Source organism: Rhodnius prolixus, unplaced genomic scaffold (assembly GCF_049639745.1).
Source record: "Rhodnius prolixus isolate KJV_2025 unplaced genomic scaffold, Rpr scaffold_3, whole genome shotgun sequence".
NCBI lineage: Eukaryota > Metazoa > Arthropoda > Insecta > Hemiptera > Reduviidae > Rhodnius > Rhodnius prolixus.
In genome coordinates, this window is record NW_027411603.1 from 42,974,759 (window position 1) to 42,986,789 (window position 12,031).

At 30.9% G+C, this 12,031-nt stretch overlaps 1 protein-coding gene across 7 annotated transcripts in view; it reads right to left on the minus strand.

The window, feature by feature from the left end:
* Dcr-2 (Endoribonuclease Dcr-2) overlaps positions 1–12,031 on the minus strand; it is a 33,564-nt gene that overhangs the window by 6,884 nt on the left and 14,649 nt on the right. For 5 of the 7 annotated variants that reach the window (XM_074125383.1, XM_074125385.1, XM_074125389.1 and 2 more), the window contains 9 exons: positions 11,833–11,999; positions 11,026–11,204; positions 8,650–8,873; positions 5,345–5,446; positions 3,050–3,291; positions 2,844–2,972; positions 1,360–1,572; positions 1,116–1,240; positions 779–956 (listed from right to left, as the gene is read on the minus strand). In XM_074125383.1, the coding sequence (XP_073981484.1) occupies positions 779–956; positions 1,116–1,240; positions 1,360–1,572; positions 2,844–2,972; positions 3,050–3,291; positions 5,345–5,446; positions 8,650–8,873; positions 11,026–11,204; positions 11,833–11,999 (1,559 nt within the window). The remainder of the gene's footprint in view (positions 1–778; positions 957–1,115; positions 1,241–1,359; positions 1,573–2,843; positions 2,973–3,049; positions 3,292–5,344; positions 5,447–8,649; positions 8,874–11,025; positions 11,205–11,832; positions 12,000–12,031) is intronic. The other 2 variants (XM_074125386.1, XM_074125387.1) reach the window with 2 other exon arrangements.

Consider the following 12,031-nt stretch of genomic DNA (forward strand, 5'->3'; position numbering starts at 1 on the left):
TGATTTTAAGTTTGGATTTACAGTCATAATGATTATCTTTTTATAGGTGAAAATTCGCTTCTCCATTCTAGGCTAAACCAAATTAAATTTTGAAAATACATCAGCAATCTCGTATAATTTTTCGAATGATAAAAACTAGTTTATATTAATTAAAATGAAAAGAACTTGTTAAACCAAATGCGTTAACTTGTTTGAATTAAATTCCGTTTTTATTGTTTAAATATGGTATATTTATTTTATTCCATCATTGCTTTCCGGCGATGCTTTATTAGTTTAATAGCTTTATAAATAAATTTATCATTTAATTTGCTAATATTCATAATACAAAAGGCCAATCGTAAAAAAGAAAAGAACGTTGAAGTCAAATTCTCTTTACCATACTGATTAACCATCTTTGATAATGGATAAATATTCAATCCGGTAATAAATAGTACTACTATTACAAACTATCTAGCACTACGAAACTAACCACATTTTCAATTGATGGTTACATTTCAACAAAAGTTAAACTACACAGGTAATCATCAAAACTCACTTTTCCCAAATTTTCATCCGAAATAGAAATAAAATTTAATGACTATCATGAAAAATGAAGTGCCTTGTTCGGCAAATATTTCTCTAAGTTTTAATCAAAGTAAAGTAAATTTCTGTGATGCGAACTCAATTTAGAAAAATTGACGTGATCGTAATGAGCTTGTGATTAGGAGTAAAAGAGAAAGATATTAACAGTAGCAGCGACAAATAATAATTCAAGAAAAAGAAACAGCAATAACATTACCTGTAAGTAAACACCAACGAGTGCCTCAACTGCGTCAGATATTGTTTTGTCAGAAACAGAATGCTGACCGATTATCGCCCAACTGGAATGACTAGTTTCGTCATTTTCTTCTGCCTTGTTTATTAGTTCATGTAATTTTAAACGTGTCTCTTCGTTCAAAATCCCAGAATCTCTTTCTCTAAGAATATTCAGTTATAAAATGGCTTTGTACGATTGTAACATTTAACTGATTTGATAAAATAATATTTTAATTTGAGTTAAAAAAAAAAAATCATTTCGAGAGTTTACTTTCCCTAATTAACCTAAGAAAGAAAAAGAAGGAAATCTCATTACTTACAAAGGAGATAAACCTATTTGATACATTAAATTTGGAGAAAATCTGAAGTGTTTAATGATATTTTTAAAATCTCTTGAAATATTAAAGCAGGGAACATCCCAATCACTGGGTGAGAAATCATTTACCTTAAACATTAAAAAAAAAATCTTAAAACAATAATAGATCTAGATTAACTAAGAATTTACTGTATTACATTACACTTGCGATTTTTTAGTCCCTTATTAGAAAAAAGAAGCATCATTACCTTCAGCAGTGAACCTAATAGAATGTTCGAGCCCACAAAAAAGAAATTTTTATTTCCTATGATTTTTCCTTTAACTTGTGTTAATTTTCCTTCATCTTTATCAGGATAATATATGAACAACGCTAAAGAAACTATAAACTTGAGGAATGAGTCACCAAGGGTTTCCAATCTTTCATAGTTTATGATATCTGTAGCAGATACAGCAGTTAGTGCCTAAAAATAGAAAAATAAAAAATACTATAAGGAAAAACCTAACTATGTTGAACACAAATAAAATGTTAAAAAATATAGTATGAAATAAACAGCGATTCTCACAGTGTAATTGTCCAACAAGTTCTTTTCATAGTTCCAATTTTATAGCTCGACAATATAATTTGAAACCTCAGGCGTATTGCTAAGCCTCGCTCTAAAGCCAGTACACTTACTGGGTCACTTAGCTGCGCCCCTGAGGTCTCATCTTGTCGAGCTTAATAAAAAATTAAAAAAAAAAAAAGGCTTTAAAAATTAAAAAGGCTTAGTCACCACATATGTGTAAGCCCAGATAAAAAAAAAAAACGTTATAGTTCAAATAATTATAAATTATACACTTTCATTTTTAAACTTTAAAACATGGAAAATAGTTGAGGGAGGCTAGTAAAGATAAATAAAAGAAACCATATGGGGAAGCTTGTCACTCACTACATAGCTCACCACTTTTCACGAATAAATAAATACCGATGGAGGTTTTTTCGACAACTATTCAGTAAAGTAGATCTTCCAGCTAATCCTTTTTCTTTAAATTTTATGATCTATTAATATTTGCTAGTAATATTTGATACTGTGTAGACCAGGCATGGCCAATATACGGTCCGCGATTATCTTTCAATATTAGCTACGAGTCTTAAACTTAATATTTAATTTAATTTAGTTATTCCTGTGTATTGCTAAAAATAAAACAGAAATATATTTCAACATTTTGTATAATATATGTACATTTTATATTACATATTATTATACATATACTTATGTATTTAATTTTTAATTTTTAAAGTTAATAATTCTTTTGAAATATTTAATTATATTATTATTTTAAAGATGATTAATTATTGCAAGATGTATAATTATTTTAAGGTATTATAATAATTTCAAAATTTACAATCATTACTGTCAAGATCAAGATGATTTACATTTGGAGGCTGCGTTAAGAATAGCTAATAAAAATGTAGAGCTAGATATTAAGAAAAATAATAGGCGATGCAAAGCGCCTTAACACGTCACTTTTTTTTTAAATTTGTACTCAATTACATTTATTCATAAAGTTAATTACATAATAAAATTTTGTTTACTTAAATGAATAGTTTTTGTATTTAACAGTTTTTTAATTGTAATATCTCGTTCGGCCCGTGAAAGTTTTCTCCTAATTCGGCCGGAGGCAAAACTATTGGCCACGCCTAGTGTAGGTGGTTTATATCGTTAAAAATTCTTCGCATACAAAGATAACTTACTTGGAGAATGACTTGTTGTTCTGGACCAATGCTGTTGTCTTTATCGTTCAGTATAGATAAGAAAGCTTTAGGAGGAGTATTCACGACAGTTAGCTCGTTTAAAAGATTATTTCCATTGGTTGTGGCACTCTGAAAGGAACATATGACTTAAGGATTTAAAAATCTGAAATATACTTCAATTGCACAAAATATTTAGTCCACAGTACTTGTAATTCAATGTCTACTGACATAAATTTCTGATAATGAATGATCGCTAGTAAATCGATATTTTGTAACTGTCTCTCTACATCAAAAGGTTCATCCTCTTCCTTCCAAGGAAATATTCCTTCTTTAAGAGCATTCATATTAGAAGTAAGCATGTCACTAACTTCAATAGTACTGTGGGCCTGCGATTTGTCATCATATTGAATCGCACTCTGATCGACTTTTAAAGATTCCCAAATATGATCTAAAACATTAATCAAATAGGTTTTCTGTTAAATAAATATTTGAAGTATGCAAAGTTAAAAAAGAAAAGAAATAAAATGAAGTGTTCTCTTCATTATTAGGCACTCAGAGATTAATTTTGGGAAAATTCGATTAAAGAAAAAATTAAGATAGATCGAATGAAAAGTTTTTTTAAATAGTCTTATAATTAATAATATCTTAATAAATGTTGTCAGTCGAGGACTATCTCTTAAAGGATGGCAAACGTTCAAAAAATTAGCTGAGTGGATAGCGAATATTGGATTCCATCGCGGAGATCATGGGTTCGAATCCAGTTACTGATTCTTAGTTTTTTCCCTTCCTAGGAGCTTCTTACAGCTCACTGACCGCTGATGGAGAGTGTTGACTGCATCGAGAGAACACTGTCCCGATGCGCTGAAACAAGCTCCGGACGCCAATATGTTGACGCGCCTTAAATACAAGAGAAAAAAAAAGTAGTAGAGAAAGAGAGGCATTAGCTTAGTGCTTCAGCGCACTGGAGTTCCATGCGGAGATGAATCCCGAGTTCGATCAAGCAGCCATGCCTTAAAATTTGTTTTTCTAGGAGATTCATACAGCTCATGTCCGGTGATATTAACTTAATTGGAAAATATTGTCCGAAGACCCAAATCTTAGATGTTACCGCACTTTATATAATAATAACATTAAATAATAAAGAACGAAAAGAGAGATTTCTCTCTTAGTTAATTAATGAGATAATTAACCACCTAGAATTTCTAAGGAGAAATTCTCTTAATTTCACTAAATTAAGAAATTTAGAGAATTTAAGTATAACTTAGATTGGAGCTTTGTCTCAATTATGTATACGTCAGATACATTATGATTTCTAAATATGCACTGATTATTATTGACTGGGCTTTGTCTCTGTCATTAACAATTGTTTTTCTGAAAACAAATTCATGCTGGTAGCTAAAGTTGGCCTATCCAACGCCTATCAACAATGTCGACATTACAAAAAATGATAAATAAAAGCGTTCCTTCAGGAATCATCAGACACATCCACATAAAGGTACGTCACAACGACAGAATTAATAGTCTACGTGAAATATGCATAGGTTTGTCGCAAGAGGCTGTTCTCAATTCACTGCTCTTCAATATACATAACGTTGATGCGCAGGCTGCCATAGGTGCCGATGCTTGCGTACCTCAATATGCTAATATCATTACAGTTCAGCTAGGAGCTACGTTAGAAAAAGCTAAGAATAGATAAGATGCAGCAATGTTGACACTCAACAAGTGTTTAAGTATGGGCTCTCACCATCTGTGGAGTAAAAGTACTGTTACAATTTTCATTAGACATAGAAAATATAACCTTCCTCTGCTCTAACTCTAGGTGGATACGTCTCGCGAACGGAGGGCATTTTTAGTGATAGATAACAAACTGCTTTGGAGACAACACGTTGAGCGACTGTCTGTAAAGTAAGAACAGTTGCTAAACATACTGAGATCCATCTTAACTATGGAGCCGATGTGAAAACATCATTGATGGTTTACTGACATTTGTCAGTCCTTTCCGGGATGGAATATGACTGGTATTGGTATAGTATAGTAAATAAGATAAAATTCAAAGCACTGAGGTCCAACCTGGGGAGCTCTCAAATCCACACCAATCAAAGTCCTTCTTGTATAGGCTCGCGATGTTTGTGCACCCTAGGTTTGTGTTGGACAGATTGGGTGTCAACACCCAGTACTAAAAGGAATAAGCTCTTTGGCGACCAGGGTTCTCTCAGACAAACTGCGCCAAAAAGAAAACGCCTATATAGTTGAGGTTTTCTGTGACCTGAAGCCCTTCCCACCTTACTTACTAGGTTATAATATAACCATAATATGTTAGTCTCCTACCCAGGTATCACTTTGACTTACATGATCTTATACAATTTACCTATTAACATCCTAAAAATAAATGTTTGGTCATTAACTTGGATATAATCCGCCAATACCATGACCTAATTAAGCAGGAAACTTTTGCCTTTACCTTTTAGGCCTCTCTTTCTAGTCAGATGTAATGCTTTTACCTTCAGTACCAATTGATACAGTTGGTTTACAGCAGTCTAATTTTCTTCTTTTTCTGGGAGGTTTGTTCCCATCCAAAGTTTTTTCACTGAGAAACATTTCTTCTGAAATCAATACAAGAAGCAGTGGGCTTCATGGAATGTTTACATAATTACTTTTAATAAGGGAGGAAAAAAATAAAACAAATGAAACACGTACCTCGAGCGCTGTCAAATATAAATTACAAAATTCAAAATTTTGAGCAGAAAATTTATAGTGAAAGCACCTAAACTTTTAGTGCTCTAAAACGGTTCTTTTAAGAGTTTTAAAGCAAGAGAATAGGACTGTTGATAAAAGGGATGTTTTGTTGCACAAGCTCAATCCCAAGCACACGCTTGACAGTTTTGTTGGATATACGATAGATAATCCACCAAACCCATTGCCTCATCTTGGGACCTATGATATTAAATATATAAGACTTTACTCTTCGATTTACTGTTTTGAAGGACTAAATGATCCAGAAACTTTTTTTATTAACCTTACTGCGACAGGAACGCTACACCGGCCCATATAATGTTTGGAACTGAAAGGCGATTACATGGAAAATAAAGTGGTATATTTCGCAATACTTCAGGTATGTTTCAATAAGGAGGGGTGTGCTAGTTGATCGAAGTGGCAGGATAGAAGAGTTACGGTATAAAAATAGTAAGACGGCATTTTCAATGTAAATCAATAAATAAATAAAATAATGTTTAATAATAAGTAAGACGCCATAAAATAGTAAGACGTTGAATATGAATGTTTTTTGAAAGAATTTTGTATGACATTTATAGTTATTTGTGAAACAAAAAAATTAAGTTGGTATGTTTATATCTTGTGTTTTATATTTAGTAGTTTCATTCCACAATATACATTTTCCAAATGTGCTTTTGAATGCTCTATATTAAAACAAAAAAACTGTTATTCTCATTACCAGTAACAACAAATAGTTTAAAGAACTCTTTTTCGATTTCCCTTCTTAATAAATTTATTTTCAAGGGCGACTTTTACTGAAATTACCACCTTAATAATTTATTTTCGTTACCATGACCTAATTTGGGGTCTGGCTGTATTTATGATACGGTCTACTTGACGAGTCAGCAAATGCAGTGCGAGACGGAAACATAAGTGAAGTCAAAATATTTTCACCAAACTAAATAATCTACCTTTAATAATAGATGAAAATCTGAAACCAGTCAGGAATACTATAAATATTCGTGCTACGACGGATAAAGTCGAAGAAATTAAATTAATATTAAACAGGCAAAAAAATAAATAAAAAATATAGGAAAATTTATTTCGAAGAAACCAGAAATAAATTAAGCAATGAAAAAAATTAAAAAGAATTACGATAGCTGATTAATCCAATTAAAAATAAAAGATATGCTTATCTCATTAATTTACATGAATAGGAATAGTTTTACATTAGTTTATTTTCATTTAAATGTCAGAATAGGTCTGGATATAAATTATTATTCCAGAGGTACTCACCATTGGTTAGATAGTCCCATCACCAAAAAGGAATTGAAATCAAGAATTTTAACGGCTAGAGTAAAGAATTTGACAGGTATTTACTCTACCCCAAACAAATGGCTTTAAAACTCTTGGACGTGTGGGATGCACAAAACTATGAATATCTTAAAATAATGTTCTTATCTTAAAAATAAATTTAAAAATCAATGCCTGCCCTGGATGTACTATAGAAAAAAAAGAGGAAGAAAAAGCATTTAGTTTAATTTCCGCAACATCAGCAATCTTAATGTAAGGAAGCTTAAACACAAGGACTTGATACGTGAAAACTAAGAGTTATCTACCAACTATGACTATCTTGGGCCAAAGCTCCTTTACATTAAGAGAAATACATAAAAAAAATTCTTTAAAAGTTATGTACCTTTTGTCTGAACTTACAACATACCTCAAATAATAAATTATTTATTGGAATCTTTTTTTTAAATTCAATTAGTGTAAAATATCTAAGATATTATCTCTATTAGAATGTATGAATTGGCTGTGTTCTAGATATTAAGACCAGAAACCATTAAATAATGTATTTTTTTTTTTTTATCTCTTCTTTAGAACTCCGCCAAAATTTAGTAATTTGATTTTTTTATTTTATTCCATGAAATAATCCATTTTGCTTTTATACGAAGTTTATGTTACTGAATAATACAATCTATACTGCTGTTTGTACACATGTATGTAATGAATTTAATATCGACAAACTTCCGTGTTTCCATAAGGAATTTAACTTTATACGAAATAAATTATTTTTTTTTTTTCTAATGATTTAAGGCGCGATTATTATTATGAAGAGAATAGTTCTCCTTTTGCATATCTGAATAACTTTTAATTTATCTATCTTTAAGCGAATGAAAGAAAGAGGCTTCCTATTAACTCAATATGAGCAAATACCTATTTAAAAACTAGGTTAGCCCAAGCAATCATCTGTAAGAACTGTATTTGTTGCATAAATTATGGAGTAATGTCTTGCTTTATAATTCAGTTGTCACTTACTAATGCCTTCCCAATTGTGTTATATTTCGGGATATTCATCAAGTTGAATGTTAACCAGCAATTAAACCTATTCGCTTGGTTACCGTTGAATTCATTTTTTATTATTACTTTATTTTTTTTTTATGGTGCTGCAGTAAAACATGTGAGACTGGCGTCAATGAAGGCAAACTTCTGTAAAAAGTGTGCAGTCAGACGCAGTATTTGGCGTATCCTCTAAATCTAAGGCTAGCTCTAGAAGTTTATGTCGAGATCTCACTCTCATTTTTCATTCATATACTGTATCCTTCGGAAATTATGAAAATCTACTGATTTCACCGCTGATTTATCTTTGATGGTGACATCCTCACATCTTCTTTTTCATACGGCTTAATCCTTGAATGATTAATGATTAATCTTTTAATTATTACCTATTGGTATTCATTTTATCATTTGGGCTAGTCGGTTTTCTAATGTTCAAGCTGTTGTGTCATTAAGCGAAAATTATATATTTTTGTCTTCAGATACTTGCGCCTAATAACATTTTCAGTAAATGAAAATAAATAAATAAATGAAACTCCTTGTGGTTACATAGGAAATTAAAGACAATAATGTTTTACTTCACGCCCCTGTTCAAAGTAAAAATCTTTAACTTGATTGTACATACGATTGATTTTTATCAAGTGCCTTCCCAAATTTTTTTTTAAAGATTAAGTCGCTGTTTAGGAGATATGGAGAAAGTAAAATTACTTCTTATTTTTGCAATTTTACGTATAAAAAAAAAGGTTTCATAATTTACCTGAAGAAATATGAACTGAACCAAGTTTTGTCTCTAAAGCGATTCTTTGTCTCAGCTCTTCAGCTATTAGTAAATGATGAATTCTGTGTAATACAGACGGCAAAACAGTTGCTTTCAACATATAAACCGATGGAAATTCAAGTAAACAGCACAATTCAGGAATTAATGTTTCCTCGAAGTCATCTCCTTCAAGACGTTTCTGCCTTGAACTTTGCTTCTTTCCCCTGAGAAACCAATTACACAAGTTTCAATATATGTAAAGCATCCATAACAATAAGCTAACCCCAACCCATTCCCGAAAAGAACTAAACTTATTTTTAAATGTAAGCAATTTCTTGTTAAAGGTTTTTATACTTGCAAAGATCTGTAATAACGAAATTTAAAACACATCAATTTTACCTTCCCTTATGCTTTTTGCAATGGAAACTATCCTTGCCTTTCTGCATAATCAGTGTAATAACTGAAGATTATATTAGTGAATCGTTGAGGTCCCTATAAAGGCTTTATAACAAAAGAGCATGTAACGACCTTCAAGGTTAACAATTTATATCAGTTTGACCTTTTTAGCTTCACTAGAAAATATCAAATGAATAAAAAGAAAACTCACTCAGACGTTGATTTAACAGTTAGGTGTAGAGAATTAGACAATTTGTCTTCAACCAAATTTGTAAGAAAAGTAAAAAAAAAAGGTAAATTAACCTCTGATCAAAATACGAAACGGTTAGGAACATAAAAACCATGCTTGCGACGAAGGACATTATAGTTTATAGACGTTAGGTTCAAATTAAGTTTACAATAATAGATGGACTTTTAGGAAAGATGATCGTCCCAGAACACAAATTTTCAAAGCTTGTTAGAGTAAATAGTACATAAATGCAAAAAAATAATATTTCTCGAGATTCACACTTCAGCTCAAGCGATTTGATTTAAAGTAAGTGAAGAGTGAATCAGTGTTTTAGTTCTCCTGCTATTAATCCGTGATAACGCTGTTGGAAGGCGCTCTAAAAGAAAAAAGAAGTCTATCAAACTGCCTTAAAATGAATTTTCGTAAAAAAAAAGTTAAGCATTTTTCCAAATTAAAGCTTTTCATATGAGTGGTTAGAAAACTAAGTTTAATTGGACCAGCTGGAATAATAAAATATATACATACATACATATATGTAAATATAATTCATTAACACTATTTAAATGGAATCAGTTGTTATTCAATTTACAAAAAAAAAAAAAAAAAAGGATTATACATTTTCATATCAAACTTTATTAAAACATATTAAAAGGCAGATTTGAAGAACATAGAAAGCTCAAATAGAAAAAAATCAGTTGAAGAGCACGGAGAAAAAAATTTAAATAAAATATGAAATATTTTGCAGATGTTTCTAAGTGACTTAAATTAAGAGCTGAATAAATTAATTAAATGAAGCGTATATGCTGATTTAGGCGATTTAATTTTTTTTTAAGGCGAATTATTTAATAAATATAAGCACATATTTAAATTAAAATGGTATTCAAAAAGAAGAGAGACTGCCCTCCACTGATCATTGAGAGTAAAATTATTTCAAATAAACGCTGAAGATTTACATGCAAGCTATCCAAGTAATTAATTCGGCATTTTGAATAAAATAGATCCAAATGGATATTAACAGAAGGGTATTTCATTTTTTTAAAGAAAGTCAATTTAATAGGCAGAAGCATGAGATCTAACTAAGAAAATGAATTAAGTGAATGATAATAAATAAGAAATGCTGGTAGCTTTGGAAAATGAACTTCCAGAAAAGAAGAAGAGACTCCAAGTTATGGCATATTTCTAATCTGGAATTCCAAAAAGTGTTTAATTTATTTATGTTTTTTTTTTCAGTTAAAAAAAACTTTGAGAAACATTTCAGAACCCTTTGAAGAAATGGTAGGAGATGTTATGTTTGTATTCTGTACTTCAAACCTCAAGGGGCCTGCGGGTATTTATATGCAATACATAGTCTGGATACTGCACATAATGGTTGAAAAGATATTGAAAGTCTTTTGGGAAAAAGACACCCAGTGTTAGAAGAAACAAAGATTGCCGACTTCTTAAGAAGAAAAACAAACCAGAATGAACCTTAAATCACCAGTAAATATCTGTGTGTGTGTGTGTGTGTGACAGAGAGAGAGAGACAGAGACAGAGAATCTGCAGAATAATAAAGCCCGGTCCAAGCACCAGATCTCGTTCTCCTTAACATTGTAAACCAACCTCGCAATAATACATATCTTCTTTAACTAGAAGGGATGCTGATTATTGGAGGCCATACAATTCTTAAAATTTTGCCTTATCTCTAGCTCATCACATGTTTAATAATGTTAAAAAATAATACATATACATATACAATCATAGACTTACTCACTTGGGAAGTAACAAATTAAGTTTACTAGAAATTGCTCTCACTTCAATCAATGGTTGCGATAGATTAAGTAACTTTTGATTATAGCGTTGAAAGAAGTACTGGGCATAAGATTCATAATTAGCACTTGGAAATGGAGAATCAGGTTTTTCATCTGAGCATACTTTAGTTACAATATATCTCTGAAAATAAAGAAGAATGAATAATTTCTAATTGTTTATTAAACAGCATTTCAAAAAAAATCATTCATTTAAAATACAATAGCTTTACGTATCTGAAAATGTTGTTTTAGGCCATTTTTGACAACCTTTTTCTCGAAAGCTATTTATCTGCGTTTTTACAAAAAATTGTACTAATTAAAATTGTAAAATTTGGAATTTTATCTTTTAAAAGCAAAGAGTAAAAAATTTCCAAAGTTAAGCATTTTTCAACATCACTTTTTTTATTGTAGTTTTTGACAACCAACCCTTCTACAACTATCCTTCCGCACAGATTTGATCCCTGCATAAGTATCATTTGCCAAGTCCTATCATTTATGAAAGAGAAGAGTACACAGTCCCTCTTGCGGTCCAGGTGCATCTAAGGTGCCTTTAACCGTAATAGTAGACAGTAGTAATAGAGACTAAAAACACAAATAAATTAGGAACCTAGAGGTTCTCTTTAAACTAAACCCATTTTAATTCGAATAATATCTGTGAAAACAGAAATAGTAAATTTCACGGATGTTAAAACGGCTCTTCTGAGGAGGTAATATTTTAAATTATCTAAATGAAAGATCATTGCATCATAAATCTATGTGTCCTTAATTACCATCGAATCTCCTTGATGACGATACCACGGCACCACAACTTTGTTTAAATAAGTTTCTTCATCTACCACAAGATTCTCGCGACCTTTATTACTGAGTGGTTTCAATTCCGGTAGTTTTTCATGCTTCTTTATAGTTTCCCAATCAATAAATATCTTACCATTTTCACCTTTAAATAGAATCAATTAAAATAAAATAAAA